The 18248-nt window shown below is 43.7% G+C and overlaps 1 protein-coding gene across 1 annotated transcript in view; it reads right to left on the bottom strand.

The window, feature by feature from the left end:
• Positions 1-10153: 10153 nt before the first annotated feature.
• The window catches only part of SFMBT2 (Scm like with four mbt domains 2), a 115775-nt gene continuing 107680 nt past the window's right edge, over positions 10154-18248 (bottom strand). The window contains exon 21 of the mRNA XM_066551040.1: positions 10154-16385. Coding sequence (XP_066407137.1) covers positions 16245-16385 — 141 coding nt within the window. The 3' untranslated portion in view covers positions 10154-16244. The remainder of the gene's footprint in view (positions 16386-18248) is intronic.

The following is an 18248-nucleotide window of genomic DNA, read 5'->3' as shown; positions in this document are numbered from 1 at the left end:
ATGTTTGGGGAAGCGTTTTAATGATATGAAGTGTGGTAAAAATGCTAAGTATTATTATTGTTCCACTTTGTCTTCCACTTAAATATAAAGAGGGATTGTACAGCTACTTCCCAAGTGTCTCCCAAGGGTGTTTCTAAAGCAATTATGTTGGCTGACACTTTCAAGCCTCAGAAAATGGAAACGATTCAGAGGCTGACCAATCAGCCCCTTTACCAGCAGATGAATCTAACGACTTCAAAGCTATTCATTAAGCAGTCCTATGAATTGATTACATAAATTAGCATGCTGCTGACAAGGCAGGGAAGGGAGGAGAAGAGGCAGAGGAGGCTGACATAACACATCCCTCATCTGGCAAAGACAGTGGTTATTAGGAGCCCAGAGCTAATGAAAGAGACAGATCCATTAGGCACGTGTCGCTGGAGGGGATTGATCACTCCCCCTGAAAAAGGGCTGCTCCTCTTGCTACTGGAGGATTATATTTGTTCTGGCTTGTTGATCCAGGGACAAGCATCACATTTAACAAAAAAAACCCCTGTAGTTTGTAAAGAGAGGGAAGGGAGATGATAAACTTACATCAAAACCATTATTGAAATCTTCTAAGCCCAGGCACTGCGAGGCAGGTTGGTTCAGTTGTTAAAAGGGAAGATGTGTGAGGAGGATTTCCTGCCTGAAGCACCTGCATTTGGGAGAATTACAGTCAGAATTTCTGGAAACAGGAAGTTTTTCAGTGAAAACATTGAATGACAAAATCTGACCAGTGCAGAACCCTGCCTTCAAAGAAAACTACTTGTTCAATTCTAGCACAATGCAAAGTTCACTGCATGGTGCCCTAAGTTCAGTAAGTCTGGACCTAAGGTGGGTCAACCATGAACTGTCAACATCATCTCCCCAGGCAAAGCAAGCATCACTTCACAGAGCCTCCATGAAAACTGGAGAGGGATTGAATGACACAGTCTGATTTCCATGTTTTATCCAGTTTCCACATTCAGGACTCTCTGGACAGTCCTGCCAGGATCTCCCTGTTTAGTTCTGCCCTGTGTAACTCTAACTATAGGCACATCCCTGTATTTTTTGTGAGAGGTAGGCTTTTCATCCATTGGAGCTGATTCTGGCTCTGCTTTAGGGGAAGATTTGTTGAGTCATGATTTGAGTAATCTCTGGCTCTGCTTTAGGAGAAGATTAGTTGAGTCATGATTTGAGTAATCTCTAATTAGAAGGGCACAAGTGTGTTGTTCAGCCCTTCAGACCCTCAAATATATGCTTAAATTAAGCACATGTTGAAGAGCTCTTCTGAATCAGGAGCCTGAGCAAGCTCAGGCTGAATTTCCTGCTGTATGTGAAAATTGCTGCAATCCATTATTCCAAATGCAGCTCGGGCAATGAAACCAAACAAAAGCTCCTGGAAAAAGAAACTCTCAGGCAAAACACATGTTCTGCTTGGTGAGTTTGATGCTGCTGTTTCTCTGCAGGAACTAACACTTTGTCATTTGGTGACTGATGTTTGCTAAAATATTTTGTTCTCTTCAAAAAAGGAATTGATCTTCTTTAAAGAAGGAATTACTTGGCAGTTTCATTACCAGAGAGAGGAATCCTGGATGTGACATCCATTCAGATTTCTTCCGAATTTGCAGGAAATTGTTGTGATTTAAAAAGGAAACCAGCTACAAGCTGGAGAGCAAACCTCCCCACAGTTCAGGATGGCTTGCTGGTTTCTGCTGGAGGAAAACCTGAGTTTGATGGATCACCAAGAAAATCCATTATGGCACCTGAACGCTGATGGCAGCTGCACCAATTTAGAACAACTGACTTCTCGTGTTGCAGTGAAGAATTCAGCAAGATCAGGAACTACCAGAGCATCATTAAATCTGGATATTTAATGGAGCAGCTTTGTGCAACAATTGAACTTCAGAGAGGATTTTTCTGTCCTTCACCATTAAAGTAGTTTGGCGGATTTGTTATTAACCAAGAGAAAAAAAACCCCAACAGGGATAGAATATTTTGCTAAGTCAAACTACCTCGGGGTTACACAGAGCCTGCTGCATTATGCAGTTGTTCCTTTGCATATTTCATTGGCTCTGGGGAAATATTAAAATTTGTAATTTCCATATTGCCAGATTATCGTACACTCTCCAGTGATTGTTCTCTCTATTTTTTATAATCTGTCAATTTTCACACTATTTAAAAAGACAATTTGACTGCCTCAATGCCAGAAAAATCTCACAGGGTATTTTCTTTCTTTTTCTTTCCTCAGCCTAGGAAAGGCTATTTTTAGGACTAGAAACCTTTCATTACCATTCATTGAGCACCTTGCCTTGCCATTGCACATAAACACTGAGCTTAACAGTTTTTAGCCCTGAAAAAAAAAAAAAAATTAAAATTTTGAATCTGCTTCCAGGAAGTTTTTGGTAAATATCATGTCACTGTGGAGTGCCACATTAATAGAGAGTGTGAAATACAAGTGTGAAGTCTACGATATATCTATACCCCGTGCTTTTATATGTCATAATATTTAGTTATCCACAGCTAAGGAACTCACAAGATTCTTGAAGTGCAGTAAGCAACACTTTGCACATTTTACAGACAAGGAGATGGAAAAAATACGTGAAATAGATGCAGTGGCTGGCAGGAGGTGAGGCAGCTCCTCAAGTGCAGCTCCTGGTATTGATTTGCCATCTTCCTGTCCCATGAACAGCCCAGTGCCTACAGATTTCACTAAAATATGAATGAAATTATAAGGCTGGATGAGGTAAAAGGCTTGATAAGGGGAGATGCAAAGCTTGTCAACAGACACTTTTTGCACAATAATCAATTGTGGGACTGAAAAGTGGATTTTCAGCTGCTTTTTGAGTCTCAGTGTCAATATTTTCTCCAGATGAATTGCCCTTAAATTTATTTGCACAAGAACCTGCTGTTGGGAGGCAGAACAGCAGAAGTGGATGTCCTGAAGACCTGTTTTGGTGTGTTCTGCCCCATCCCTGGAAGTGTTCAAGGCCAGGTTGGACAGGGCTTGGAGCAACCTGGGGAAGGGGAAGGTGTCCCTGCCCATGGCAGGGGGCTGGAATGAGGGAATTTTTAAGGCCCCTTCCAACCCAAACTCTTCTGTGATTCCATGAAAATAATGGCAAAATATTGAGGAATATTGTGGAAGAAATGGAACTCTTCCCAGTGATGTGCCCCTCTGGCATGGTGAAAACACATGGCAGGGTCAGAAACTCTGAGCATCCTTCTAAACAAAGCTCAGTGGAAAACTCAGCCTGTTCCTGCTGTGGAGGAAAAAAGTTCTTGAGCCAGAGAATAATACACCCATCCAAGCTCTTTCATGGTTTCATTAGTTCCTAATGGGAACTTTGCAGATGGAGTAGGCAGCAATTAACAATTAACAGCAATTAACAATTATTCCTTCAACTTGCTTCCTGCTGGAAAAGGGAGACAATTAAATTCTCTTATGCTGTCCTTGTTCTTGTCCCTCCCTACCTTGGGAATTGCATTATCAAGGAATCATCTCATTTAGCAAAGGACCTGTTGTGGCTTGTGGTAAGTAGTTGCTCCCTTAGGGACAGATTTCTAGAAGTGCCTGAAGATACAGCTGGGTACTCCCTTTTCAGGTTTTTGGGAAAAGAAGAGGGAAATCTCATTTCAAAATCATAAAGATTTTTTTTTTTTAATGGAGCAAAAATATAGTGAGCCAAGTTTCTATCTAAGTGAAAAGTGTGCATAACTGAATTGTGGAAAACTGAATTGTGTAAGACACAGTTCTCCTGCTCTGCACGCGGTGTGAAGAAGTGTCTGCCCTTGTCCTTAGGACTGTGGCAACTCCTGTTCCTGATTCCAGTGTAAATCCATGTGCAACTGAAAAAGAATCCATGTGAAGCTAAAAAAGAAGGAAACTTCTTTCCCTCCCAAGTGCTCCTTCCTCCCCACACCAGAACACTGGTTGAAAAGCTTGGACATCCAGGTAGATAGATTGGGAAAATGAGCCAGCTGAGAGCTTTTCAATGTGGGTTAATCTTTAACCAGATGAATTTCCCAACTGCAAAAATATTGATGTGAGCATGAGGGAGAAAGGAGGAGGAACACAGGGAGGGGATGGGGCCACTCAGTGAAGCAGGAATTGCTCCCTCTAAAGCCACAGAGTAACCTTGGCTTGTGGGTTAAGAGCATTAAATTCCTCCTTGTTTGCTTTGAGCCAGAAACCTACATTTAGGTAGTTATGACAAGCAGAAAAAGCACAGAAGTCCATCCTAACTCTTCCTCCTCCTGTAACTTCTTCACACCTCTCTGCCCAGAAACTCCCAAAGTGTTTCCATCCAGGACAGGCTGACTGAGGAAGAGATATTGTGGGATAATACTGGGTGACTCACTAATACTGATCTGTGAATGCAAGAGATCCTCTGTAATTAATCACTGAGAAACAGCCCATTAATATTCCAAAGTCTGTAATTTATACAATTTCTGTCAGATTTGTTATCCAGATCAGGGGATAAAAAATAGGGGTTGCAAGGATCTGAGGAGGAAGCAGCCCACAAATCTTCACAGTGAGAAAAGCAGAATTAAACTGCTCATCCATCTTAGAGGAGCTGCCTGCACCAGGGTGGTTATCACCCCTCACATCCCTTCAGAGACAGAAACAACAAAGGGAGTGTGGATCTTGCTTCTCCCCTAAAGGATAATGGAAATCTCCATGTCTGGAGGGATTTCAGTGTCTATGAATGCACCTGGTACAGCCAGGGAAGCTGCAGAGGCGGAAATCCAAGTGGGACATGAATGAGTTGACACAAAATAAGTATTACAACTATCTGAGAGAGCTGAAAATTCCACTTCTGCTGCTCTAAGAGGCTGTGACTGTTCCTTGGCTTTGCCATCCCATTCATGTCTTGGATGCCTTGGCTGGAGTCAGGTGAGAAATTCTCTGCCCAGGCACCTGAAAATTAAATAACACTTGAAAATTATTGCCTAGCTTTGTAGATTTTCTGAAGTGTCACCAAATTTTATCATTATTCCAAAATTTATAATTTATCACTATTCCAAAATTCCAAAGTCTCTTTCTGTCCACTTCTAAAAATTAACCAAACATCCACTCAATTATCTGAACCAAACCTGTCCTCACATGCCTGTCAATAATACTAATAAAAAATTCATCTAATGCTTTTTTTGCTTCATGTCTCTAATGCCCTATTGGTAAAAAAATTAAAGATAGATTTGTCTGAAATAAGTTATAATTGAGAATGTCTTTTCCTATTCTACATGAAGGAGCTCATCTTCAAAGCAATCTGCACAAATCCCATTAACAGCAATAACAGAATTTGTGCAAGTAACTCCCCAAACACCACTTTGAACATTAAGCCCTTTACTTAATTCAATATCAGATAAAAACCACGATCTAAGGCAATGCAAAGACTTGATATTCTGGTTTGTGTTTCACAATGGGCTGGAGACACACAGAGACACATCCAGGCACATTGATGCCACAGCTTAACAACTTTAAATGAAAACAGAAAAGCTGCTTCTTACTAAAGGAAGTAAATTGGAAGGAAAGAAAAAAAAAGAAAAAAAAAAAAGGCCCCCAGCATCAACCTCAAATAGCAACTTCATTCCCAGAAGAGAAATAAGAGAGAGAAAAGAGAGAGAATCTTCTCTGACTGGTTTGCTTCTCCTCCTCCACAGTCTTTTCCTCCTCCACTTCATTCTTAACAAATATTTGGGCTTGGACCGGTTCTTTTCTACCCTGCCCTCCCACACACAAATGCAGTGTACTCCCATAAAAATTCAGATTTCATTGAGAAATGCCATGACCAAGGCACCATCCAGCCACCCTCTTAGAGACACTGCGTTCTCAAGAACTTGAAGGGGAGGGAAGGTTATACATTGACTTTTTAAGTGTGCTGGAGACCCCGGATCAGGGAGGAGGAGGAGGAAAGAGATTCCCAGTTTTTCACTGCAGCACAGCATGGTGTGCAGGATCACCCTGGCCTGCCTCAGTGGTTCATGTGACAAGAGAAGACAGCAGGGCTTCCCCACTGAAAAAGGATGTATGAATTTATTCCAGGTTCTTGGTTGAAGATATTCTCTTTAATGTATTTATCACTTGTAGTAATAGAGGTTAAAAATGAAGTCAAGCCCCAAGGCACCAGCAGTTGTAGATACTGAGCAAGCACAGAACAAAATGAGGGTTTTTTTTCACCTCATATCAATGAGATGATATTTCAGGGCTTTATTTCAGGCTTAAGTAGATCCTTGGCGGCAGAGAAGGCCTCAGATGGTCCAGTTTCCTGTTCTTCTCTCCTTTTGTGCTTCTCTCTATTGTCCTCATGACAGAGCACAAAAACAAGGGGTCAAAGCCTGGCACTGGTGGCTGTGGCTGGGGACCCACTGTGCTCACTCCCTCCTTGGCCAGGGAAAGTCCTGCTCTGGAGGCTCTGAACAGAAAACTGCACTGGTAAAATGCAATTGAGGTCAATCATACACCCAGGAGCTCAGCAGACCTTGCAGTTTTCCTGTGCAAACCGAAAGTTTCACAGTTTGGATGTTCGAGGTCCTTCCAGCTATGAACAACAGTGAATTTCAGAGGAATGTTTGCATTTCAATGTGGTGATCTCCCCCAGCACACTCCTCCTTAGACACAAGTGTGATCTCACCTTAAACCAGTGGGAACACAGTCCCTGATTCCTGCAAGGTCCCCAGGTCTCAGTGACAAGCCCATGAAGCTGATAATAAATAACACTTTCTTCCCCTGAACAGGTCCTTTGCTGGCTATCATCATGGGAGGCTGTTGATTGCCTTGGCAGGGAATCCTTTTCCCTTTTCCCTTTTCCCTTTTCCCTTTTCCCTTTTCCCTTTCCTTTCCTTTCCTTTCCTTTCCTTTCCTTTCCCCTTCCCTTTCCCCTTCCTTTTCCCTTTCCTTTCCTTTCCTTTCCTTTCCTTTCCTTTCCTTTCCTTTCCTTTCCTTTCCTTTCCTTTCCTTTCCTTTCCTTTCCTTTCCTTTCCTTTTTCCTTTCCTTTCCTTTCCTTTCCTTTCCTTTCCTTTCCTTTCCTTTCCTTTCCTTTCCTTTCCTTTCCTTTCCTTTCCTTTCCTTTCCTTTCCTTTCCTTTCCTTTCCTTTCCTTTCCTCTCCTTCCCTTCCCTTCCCTTCCCTTTCCTTCCCCCTTTCCTTCTCCCTTTTCCTTCCCCCTTTTCCTTTTCCCTTTCCCCTTTCCCCTTTCCCCTCCTTCTTTCTCCATCTTAACCACAAATCTCCTGCTTTTACTTTTATTAATTGCTGCATTAATCACCAGTCCGACTGAGCTTTTCAAAATGAAATGACCACTCCATGGCGACATCAGCTCTGTGGTTTTGCCTGAGAATATCACATTTCATCATTCAAATGCCATCACTCTTCTTGTTTTACATGCTGTGGAAGTGCTGGGGAAAGGCTTGTTGCTGGAGGTCTTACTTTGACACCCATCTGAAGGTCAGGTTAAACAAATGCCAAATAGGAACAAGATTTGTCTAATTGGTCCTGCCTCGTGGAGGGAAACAGTCAACCTGACACCTCAAGGTGTCCTGCAGCACTATTTTTTTCCTCTGGTTTTAAGATTTTATGACATATTAGAGAAGACAGCATAATTACAACTTCAGCTGAGATGTAGTTATAAAATCAAGTTGCTGTAATTGAGTACAGACACTACAGCAAGAGGTGTATCAGTCTTAAGTAAATATTGCAGCAGTAGAGGGACTTGGAGAATCATTAAATTTCACAGAAAGGCATGAATCTTGAAATTAAAAAAGCAATAAAACTGCTATCAACAGCAGCAGTAACAGCAACAACATGGTTATTAAAAACAGTAATTATTTGCCTTGAAAGTCTGTCTAGAAAGCTTGGGAGTGAAATATAACTACCTGCTTTTGTTCATTCTGTATGCAGGAAAGAAAATGGTGTTTCCTCAGGGACCTGAAAATATAACTTTTGTTTTGTAGGTGTTTCTGTTGTAGGGATGGTTGACTACATGTTGATGTTCATACTTCCACTCACATGACTGCTTGATTGTGTCAACAAATCAAATCAAGTATCTAGAAATCTTTCACAAATAGATTGCACATGAAAAACACTAAAAATAGAAGTCTCTTCAAAATCTTGGTCTGTGATACCAGAAGCAAGACTGGTTGGTAGGTATTCTTCCCCTCAGGAAATGATATATGGCAATGATATTTCATGCATTGGTCATTAATTTCGAGGAACTCCATTGGAGTATTTTGCCAGGGTTTGACTAAAATCACTTCATATTCTTCAAAAATTGTCTCTTTGCAGAGCTCTGAGTCTTGCCTGAGCTGGGGCAGAAATTTAAAAACTAGTGTCTGACCTTTGCATTACTTTTAAATGAGTATATAATGAGCGATGGGGAGATACCTGGGTGTATTTTCACCTCTGCACCCTAATGAATATCATGAACCATTCAAGTTTTTGCTCCTTCGGTTTTGTCATCATCAGATTCACCGCAGATTTCCTTTGATAAATCCTTCCCATTCTCTGTTTCACCTTTCAGTGAGCTCCTCTGTGGTCCAGCAGGCCACTGGTCAGCAGCCAGCAGTACCCACTGCTCTGGTGCTCTATTCCCAAGGCTGTCTGGACAGGTCACTTCACTGACCACCTGCACTGCTGTCCCTCCCAAAGCCTGGGCTTCAGGACAGCATCAGAAGGAGTCAGACCACAGGATTATCATCCCAAGACTTGTTGACATGGTAAATTAACAACTTTTTAATGGCTTGATTCTTTTTTAAGTCACTCTACCCCCATTTGCTTGCCCACGGTTGTGTTTTTGCCTGATAGACAAGAGCCAGTCTTGATGAAATTGGAGAAATGATGGAACACAGAGAGAGAAATTTGGGTTTTTCTGTGTCCACAAGAGGCATTTAAATAGGATTGACGGAGTGTCACTGTCATATTTTCTGAAAAATCCCTTCACCAGGATTTCTTCTCCTGAGAAGCTGAGAAGCCTCAGAAAAGAATGAAAACAATAATTATCTGATTGCTTCTCCTGTGTTTTGCTGCTTTGGAATGTGGTCTGGAGATTGTTTATCACCAGGTGAATGTTTGATTGGTTTCATGTGAATTGTTTTGACCTAATGACCAATCACAGCCAGCTGTGTCAGACTCTGAGGAGTCAGTCATGGGTTTTTATTATTCTTGTTAAGCTTTCTGTCTGTATCCTTTCTCTTTCTTTAGTATAGTTTTAACATAGCATTCTTTAATATAATATAAGTACATGAAATAATAAATCAGTCTTCTGAGAACATGGAGTCAGATTCTCAATTCCTTCTTTGTCCTGGGGACCCTACAACTCAACAATGGAGCAAAACCAAAGTCCTCCAAACTCTTGTTAGCCAATTCTGTGGACTCTGTGCTCACTTTCTCCCACGCACACATCAATGGAAGCTGTTGGGGTGTGCACCACCCTCCATTCACTGAGGCACAGGGGACAGGGGAGGACACCAGTGGCAAATGCTGGGTAGCCAAGCCTGTCCAACAGAGACCTTTAGAGCAGGACTCAGGATGCCACTGAGAGGTCTGAAAGGTGACAGGACACGCAAAGCTGGAATTTAAGCTCAGCACAGCCTGTAAGCGCAGGGAAAACATCACACGAGCACGCAACGCACACAAGGTTTTGTCTGGCAAAGCAGGTATGTCTGAAGCCCACCCTTTGCAATTCACAGCTATTTTTTCCCCACTGCAGAATGGCTTCCCCCATCTTCAGTGGCTGCTGTGAACCTGGAGAAGTTTTATTTTCTGTCTCCCTACTCCATGTGCTGCTGTAACTCTTGTCCTGCCGCCATCAGCTCCTCTGTCGCTACACCCTCCTTTGCCTGTTGTTCCCTGAGTTATTTCCATTCCTGTCCTTCACCCTGCTCCCATCACTTCCTTAAAAGGTCTTTGGATGCTGTTGTGTCTCCTCACCACCCACCACCTTTCTTGTTTCATGTCCTGATGCTGGGAAGAACTTCAAGATGCATAAACCCAAACTGTTCAGCTTGGTGCCTACGGAGGGCTGAGCCAGGGAGGTTGTGTGGGACCTCTGGAAGTTTGGGGGCTCAGTGAAGGCAAAACTGATCCAGGCAGCCTGGACACACAAATACATCAAAACACAGCCCTGTCAAACAAACAAACAAAAAAACCCCAATATATGACTTATTGTTACTTTATTAACAACGTGGCTTACAACTGTTTCAAGTAAAAAGGGATTTCATTCTGAATAAAAATTAAAATATAACTCTGAATATAGATTTTCACTTATTTACATGGAAACATATATACAGAATAGAATCTTACAGCAAACTGACAACATGCCCTTCGCCCTGGGAACTTGAAAAAGTAAAAACACCAGCATTGATTGATTGATATGTATATATATATACACATACATATACACGCACATATATATACATATATATATACACACATATGTATCAACACACCAAAGGGATTATGTACACGAACTTGGGAGTCAAAACCTTCAGTACAAACTGGAATGCAGAACAATTCAAAGTTTTCCAACATGCACCACCACGAATGGAGGGTAACTGCTGGTTGTGGAACCAATTCCTGCTGCTCCAGGAGAGACAGGAGGGTTTAAGTGCTTGCCTTGTCCTATACAAGGCACATGACAAGACTCAGCTCCCCTCCAAGGCTGCATTTGAGGCTTTCACCTCCCTTGGAACACACAGGGCACCCCTGCCTGTGCATGTGAAAGGGTCATGGTACCATTCCCCAGGTGTTTTCCAGAAAGAAGGTCCCTGAAGGTGAAGGCTGCTGGAACAACTTGGCACATCCTGACCAGGTCTGGCAGAACAGGGATTGGGAAATGGAATGCACACATTTACAATGCATAAATTACAGACATTTGTATGTCCATAATCTCCAGAGAGGCTGGAGCAATGAGAAGCAGGTGGGGTGCCCTGGGAATGAGCATTTTCATCCTGTCACACCACAACACAGAGCAGAGGGTTCTGCACATCCACAACCTGAACTCAGGGCAACATCACCTTTTCCTGTGGGAGAGAGCTCAAGTTTTAGCCTGATATTTCCTATGGAGGTCTGGAAGGTGCAAGAGGAGAGTCTTCAGCTCCCAAACTCCAGAAGACACACAGGAGTTGGGTATAATGAAAAAAGACTGATTTTCCCTCCTATGCAGCCAAGGAGCCTAGAGACATTTGAGTCATATTTCTCTATCTTCACTGGGAAAAAAAAATGAGAACCTTTCAGTATTGTGGCTCTGAGTCTATTGCAAACTTCTTTCCCTCCTCTCACCTGGCCCCTGCTGGGACTCAAAAACCATCTCTGCTGTGAAAAAGAAAAGCTTTCAGGGATGATGCTCACAGATCCCAGCTGTGCTGCTGTTCTGAGAGGTCCCTCTCCACAAAGACAACTCAAGTCCAGAACTCCAGGCTCCCTCCTCTTGAAGCCCTCTCTCTCCTCTCCCACATCCTGTGGGAGTGATCAATACTTACCTTTTTCACTGCAAAAATTAACACCACTGACTAAAAAAAGAGAAAGGCCACGAGTATTTGTAACTATGACCCAGGTTTGTGCAGCTCATGTGTCTTCTGCAAGAGAATTCCTGTGCAGGGCACCAAATCACTGCAAAACCACTCTTATTCTGCAGGACAGCTGACATTTAAAGCACTGCTGGGCTATAAAATTCTCATCTTTGATGACTGGCTCATATTCTATATGCAGCCATTAACACCATTTACACTTCTTGCTGGAGTATTGTACCAAAGAATAAATGAGACCATTAAAGGCTTCTGCTCCTTTACAGGGAGTTCATGAGCACCTAAGGACACAAGCCCTCTCTTGTGAAGTCTGACAGACTGCAGCTGCATTTCTCCTGCTAGGAGAAGGAGGCATTTAAATTTTCTGTTAATTAAGTGCAGACTTTTTGACTTTTATGTGAGAGAAACTGGTCCCACAACCCACACGTCTTGAGGGCCCTAACACTAACCTCAGTTATTTCTGGATTAAATCCTGAGTAACAGATTCCTTTTGTTCTGGGTCAGCTGATGTGATAAAGAATATTATTGAGGGGGCAAATATACATGCATCCACATTTTGAAAGAATTTTTACATAAATATACTGTATAAAACATCTCCAAAACACCCACTATTGTGGGTGGAGTATTTGTTGAGTGTATCCAAGTTAAAAAGTGTACAGTCACGAGAACAAAAAAAAAAATAAATCTAATGTTCAAGATGTTGCAGATTACAGAAAATATTTCCTGGAGTAAGGAATCAGCTTTGCAATCCCAAGCAATGGAAAATACAGCGTGACATCTCTTAGCACCAAAATGGAGCCCTTGGGACTGTATTTATCCATGCATAATAAAGCTGGTTTCAATGGTGTTCAGTTGCAGCATGTTGTTCTCTTTTGGCACTTGAATTTGGAAATGAGAGGAACACTCTGAGTTCAGAGTTTCCCACATGCACTGCACCAGAAAAGCACAAAGTACTTGAAGTGCCCTGATTGCACAGAGCTTCTGAAACACTGAGATGGCACAGCAGCTCTGCCAAATTCGATTTTGTGCCCTGAAAAGACCAAGGCAGGCTTTAAGGTGACTAAATGTTGATGATGGCAGCCCAAAATTGCCGGGTTTGCCCTCAAAAGGCTGAGGTGGGGACACCATACAACTGGGACTGCAACAGGCTGAAGGTTAAAGCCAAGGAATGGTGACTTTCCAGTTTAAGGCAAATCAGCTGTTTGCCCAGAGCAAAATAAAGGAGTTTAGGTGCCCCACTGAGAAACTTTTTAAATCCCACCAGGCATCCAAACACATCTGTGAGGGTGGGTCAGGCCATCTCAGCTAGGACATGCATCTACTGAATAATTCACTAAGGACAGGTTGTGCCTGGATTTTGGTATTTTCTGAGGGCACACAGCATTTTTAGGAGGTTTCTGCACCCTGCAGGCCCAAATGATAAAGGGTTATGGAATATGGGTAACACAAAAGAGCTGGAAACCCTGAAATCCTCCTAGAGCTGAGAAGCCTTTGTGCCTCTGAGAGGTAGGAAAAGCCAGGGTTTGGTCATTCTGGCAGCTATGCTTGTGAGCTGAAAAAGGAAGAAAAGCCCTGAAATCAAATATCATTTTTCTTGAAGAGCATCCATGACAGCAGGAAGAAGGCAGGACAACCAAGCAGGAAATCATGGACATTCCTTAAGTTAATGATTTCATCCCATTTCAGAGATAGATGCTTTGGCTCTGAAAAGTGGGAATTGGCTGATTCTACCAAGGCAAGGGCTGTGAAGGGAGCAGGGACCTGCCCATGGATCTGTTCAGCCTGAGTGCAAGCTCCAAAGAAGCCAGTGCAGATCAAGATGAGCAGGCACCATACACTCTCCAGCCCCCTATTTTTGTTCCAAAAATGCTCATCTTTGGTCCTGTGCCCGAAGAGAGTCGAGGAACACCTGCACAGCCCTCCTGTGGGAGCAAAGTGTCTGTGTCAGTGTGCTGAAGGTCAGCATCCAACAGCCCAGAAATAAGAGCAGGGCCGCTCCCCAGCCCTTGGCAGTGGCCTGGGGTAACCATGAGCTCAGCACTTCTCAGCAGTGGCATTTTTGCAGCTGGCAACACAGCAAACTTCAGGCCTGGATGCCAAATTCACAACAGGGAGGGGAGATGTGGCTTCACCACTGTCATTAGTGCATCTGTGGAACTGCAACAGCTCTGAATTCAACTTGGAATCAGTCTGGTCTGGAACAAAAAAATCCCACAAACTTACAGTGGTTTGCACTTGTACACTGCAAAGTGAAGTGGCATTTTACTCCAGCAAGACTGGACTCCCATCATCTCCTTTAAGTACATTACTCCAAAGCTTTACAGATGTTCCAGAATTGAAATTATGTCCAGGCAAAGGCAATTAGTTCCTTCTGATCTCTGTTCAATCTGAGCACATTGTCCAGTTGAACTCCACACCACTCATTCTCCACTTTTGTAAGAAATGACCCAAGAAGTTCAGCTCCAGCTTTTCTGGAAAGCAACCAAAGCAACATCCAACAGTACCCCAATACTCTTCCCAACCTGCAGACTAAAGATAAACAATAAAGCATTTACCACCCAAGGTAATTTCAGCATAAAGATTTCAGGTTATCAACTTCTCTGAGAGGACAGAAAGTGATAAATGAGGCAACACTGAAGAGCAATAAAGTGAAAGACAGATAGTGGGAGAGAAATCTGCAGGAATAAAAGAGCCGGCGCGAGATAAAATTAAAACTTTTTTGTTGAATAGTTCGAGTTTTGAATATGATTTAACTTCCCTGAACAGCCAGTAAAGATTCCCATGTTCTTGGCTCAATGCTTCACCCATTCATTGGCTGGCCAGCACTAGAGCTGGTTGCTCTCAGAGTCTGTGTGTGTCTGCTCCCCAGTCATGCCTCCACGAGCAATTAGCTGCCATAGGAATATCTACAGTTACAAGGCTGATGGAGACAAAAAATGACATTTTGCAGTGTGTCCCAGAAGGCATGAAATGTCTCTGACAAATCCCAGAGGCCAGAAACTCCAAGAACATCTGAGCAGCAGAAGAAGCTGGGTTTGATGAGTAAAGGATCAGTGCTGGGATGCTGTTTAGCAAACAGCCCTTCTGCTTCTCTTCCTTGGAATGTCCTCATGCACCAGTTCTCCTGACAGAATCCTCCCAGGAGCTGTCTCCTGCTGACAGATGGAACACCAGGACTGGGCTGAAGCGAGGAGGAGCTGGCAGAAGCAGCCTCCCTGATTTTCTCAGCTGCTCTCTCACTTTGCTGGGCTCAATCCTTCAGTCTTCAGAGGTGAAACACTGAGCGACACTTTCAGGGGACCCTGAGAGGGATCCAAAGCAGTTATCAAATCAGTTGTACTGACACATTTCACTGTCAGCAGGAAATACAGTCAAAACCCCATTTTTTTTAACATCTGCCCCACTACAGAACCCTTTTCCTGGATTTCTGAAGAACAAAACCCCAGCATTTGATGCAGAGGCAACAAATACTGCCTTGAACCAATTAAAACTTGAAGAAGATCATCAGAACAAAGCAACAGCTGAGAACAGATCCAGTCCTGCTCATCTCTCATGTAAGAACATTTCTGATGAAGTCTCAGCATCTGGTCCAGCCTGCAGCAGGTGCACCAATCCCATTCCTCAGTGACAAATCAGGAAACTTGCTGAAAGGCAAGCCAGGAATTCCCAAGTGATGCACGGCAGAATCAATGCTTCCTGCCTAAAACATCCTCTGGGCAAGATCTGGATGTATTCCAGAGTATTTATAGCTGAAGGTCCTCCCTCTTCTCCAGAGAATTCAAGAAGGAAACCAGTGAAGGAGAATGCAGCAGCTGCAGCCTGGTGTGGGTCAGCAGGTTCTTCTGAGCACAGGGGTCAGCAGGAGTCCCTGATCCCAGTCTGCTGTCTCCTTGTGGATCAAAGACAGGTCTTTGAATTGACTTGGAGTTAAGATTTTGACTATGAAAGCCTTCATGTTCCTGTACAAGAATGGAGCACTGTACAGATCCCATCACAGAGATTTTCAGCTGATTGTGCAGAGCCAGCGTGGCTCAGGGTGTGCTGCTGCCCCACCAGGTCTTGTGCCACCCCTGCAATTTTGTCTGGTATCACAGAGACCATGGGTTGAATCCTCTTTCAAAATTCAGTCAGGAATAACCATTATATGCCTGGTGTAACATTTTTTCCTTTTGTAAAACCAGAGAGGTGGAAGGAAAAAAAAAAAAAAAAGATCACTGCAAGATCACCAAGATCAAACTTGCAGTTAAACCCCAGGTAATGCTACAAATGATGACTTACATTTCAATATGAAAGAAGAGTGTCAGAGCTGTCTAAAAGAAATGTTCATGTCCAGAAATTGTCCTAGACAAACCATGACCACCTGGGAATGTCTGACCCTTCTCCTTGGGAACGTGTCTGCCATTGGTAGGTTTGGTTTGGTGACAAATCAGCTGATCCATGCTGGCCTTGCACCACTGGGCAATGGGTTGGAGAGGCTCATGAGGAGAGATGCCAGCAGTCTTTCCATGTGCTTTACAAGTACAGAAAATTTAGTTCCATTTGTAGCTCATTTCTTTTTATGTTTCTTTTTCTTCCCCCTGCAGATTGCTCCCAGTGCTTCCAATTCCACTTGTTCTTGGAAAAGAAAAAGGAAAAGGGGGGAAGAAAACCCCTTGAACAAGCTGAAATGGTAAAAAAGACAGGGAACAAGGAGGAGGAGAGGAAGGAATGCAGAAGTGCAGTCAGTTGGCATATTGTGCATAGAAAGCAACTTTTACTCTCTCGATCTGGTGGCACAGTTTGATGGCTGGGCCCAGCTTCAGCTCCATGCACTCCTGCACCGTGGGCAGTGTCAGCAACAGGAGGGCCTGGCCATCAATGTCCTGGGGAAAGAAACACAGGGAAAATGGTTTTGTTTGTGGACTCTGGAGGGCAGAATGCATAAGCAAGTTTGGAGGAACAAGAAGGGCAGTTTGCCCTAAAAATTAAGTTCTTTTATCCTCTGCTTTTTTCTCCCACTTGGACATTGCTCATCTCCTTTTCCTGAGATACAACATGGTTTTTCAGAAGTTGTCTAGTGTCTCTGCATAGGTTATCACCTTAACCCCCAGCTTGGGAAAAGCCTCCCAGCTGCTGAAATGAGGGATCACCTAAAGAACCTCTGCAGAGCCAACAGAGATCTGATCAGTCCCTTTTATGCCTGAGGAAGTGAAACAGGGGACAGGCTGCAGAGAGACTCCAGGAGACAGAGGAGGGAGCAGAATGGACAAACTGATGCTGGTCCCACTGCCAAGTCAGACCCTTTCCCCACCTCCTCTGGCCAGGATTGCTCAGCACAGGTTTATGTCTGCCTTGCTCCATGCCCTGTACTCAGGTACACCCAGGACCTGCCTTGTTCCACTGCTGAATGACCAAGAGAGGGGCCTGGACACACAAAGCCCTTGCAATCTCTAATGTCCTACAATCCCAGAATGGTGTAGGCTGCAAAGGACCTCTGCAGGTCACGTCTTCCCCTCAAGCATAACTATGCACCAAACTCCATGAACCAGTACCCTGGATGAGCACTTTTACTGGGAACCTCTGCTGGCTTTATGATCCTCTTAATAAAAAGCTCGAGTTGTCTTTGTTCTTTAATAGACTGAGATGATCAGGCCACAAAACTGCTTTTAACCCTTTAGGGAGGATCAGAGTCTATGCACAGCAACTCACAGCCAACATAAACTCCCCAGGACAGCCCTGATTAGGCAGCACTTTAAATTGACTTGGAGTTAAGATTTTGACTTAGGATTTAGACAAGGAGTATTTAGACACCTGAAGTGCTGCTTTGATCAGACTGTCCACAGCTCAGTCCATCCTCCACTGAAGGCTGATGGCACAGACCATTGCACCAGGGCTTCACAAGGAAAAGCTCCAGTCATCTGTGTTTGATTCAAGCCACTATAAAACTCTCTGGCAAAGGAGACAGGCTTGGCTTCCAAGCCCTGGCATTGCTCCAGGCTGGTTAACAAATGGTTGGAGCTCGCTGTGACACAGCAACTGCAGCATCCTGCTCTGGGGAGTTTCACTCGCTCCAGACTCACCCTCCACCTTCTCCCAGCCACAGCAGCTGGAGTCATCCATGGTGAAGAATCAGAGACAGTTCAGTGAGCAGCTGGCCACACCACCGATTAATTAACTACACTTGTTCTTTCCTAACTACAGCTCGTTAGTGCTGCCCTTTACCCTCGGCAGTGGCTGCGACTCATTTGCCAAGGAATGGCTCTTTCCACATAGATTGTACACACTCACACTGGCTTGAGATGAAGAGCACTGGCTTTGCTCCTGCAAACCTATCTGCTTAATGAGGAGAAGACTGGCATCTCCTAAATTTAGGTCATCCAAGGCCTGACTGGCAGATCTTCAGAGGAACACAGTCAGGAATTAGGTGTCTACACACTTTGGACATCTGGGTGTTAATAGCAAAATTTAGACAGCCAGTTTAGGCTTCAAGCAGCACTTTTCTGCTTCCCAGGCCAGTATTTTAGAACAGGATGGAACCCATGTGGCCTGGAGAAAGCCTAGAGTGTACCAGGTAACCATGACCTGTTTTTACACTGAGGTTCCTACCTATGGGACATCAGTATGGCACCATGGACCTTGGCATGAAAGGACTAAACCTCCAGCTTTCCACAAGGCAATTGAGTTTCTGGACTCTCTGAGGATCTGACTCAAGGTTCTGACTCAAGTAGGGCTTTCATGCCTTGCCA

The sequence above is a fragment of the Molothrus aeneus genome, chromosome 5, assembly GCF_037042795.1.
Source record: "Molothrus aeneus isolate 106 chromosome 5, BPBGC_Maene_1.0, whole genome shotgun sequence".
In the NCBI taxonomy this organism is placed as follows: Eukaryota; Metazoa; Chordata; class Aves; order Passeriformes; family Icteridae; genus Molothrus; species Molothrus aeneus.
Note: the sequence above shows the minus strand (reverse complement) of the source record. Positions and strands in the feature narration are given on the sequence as shown.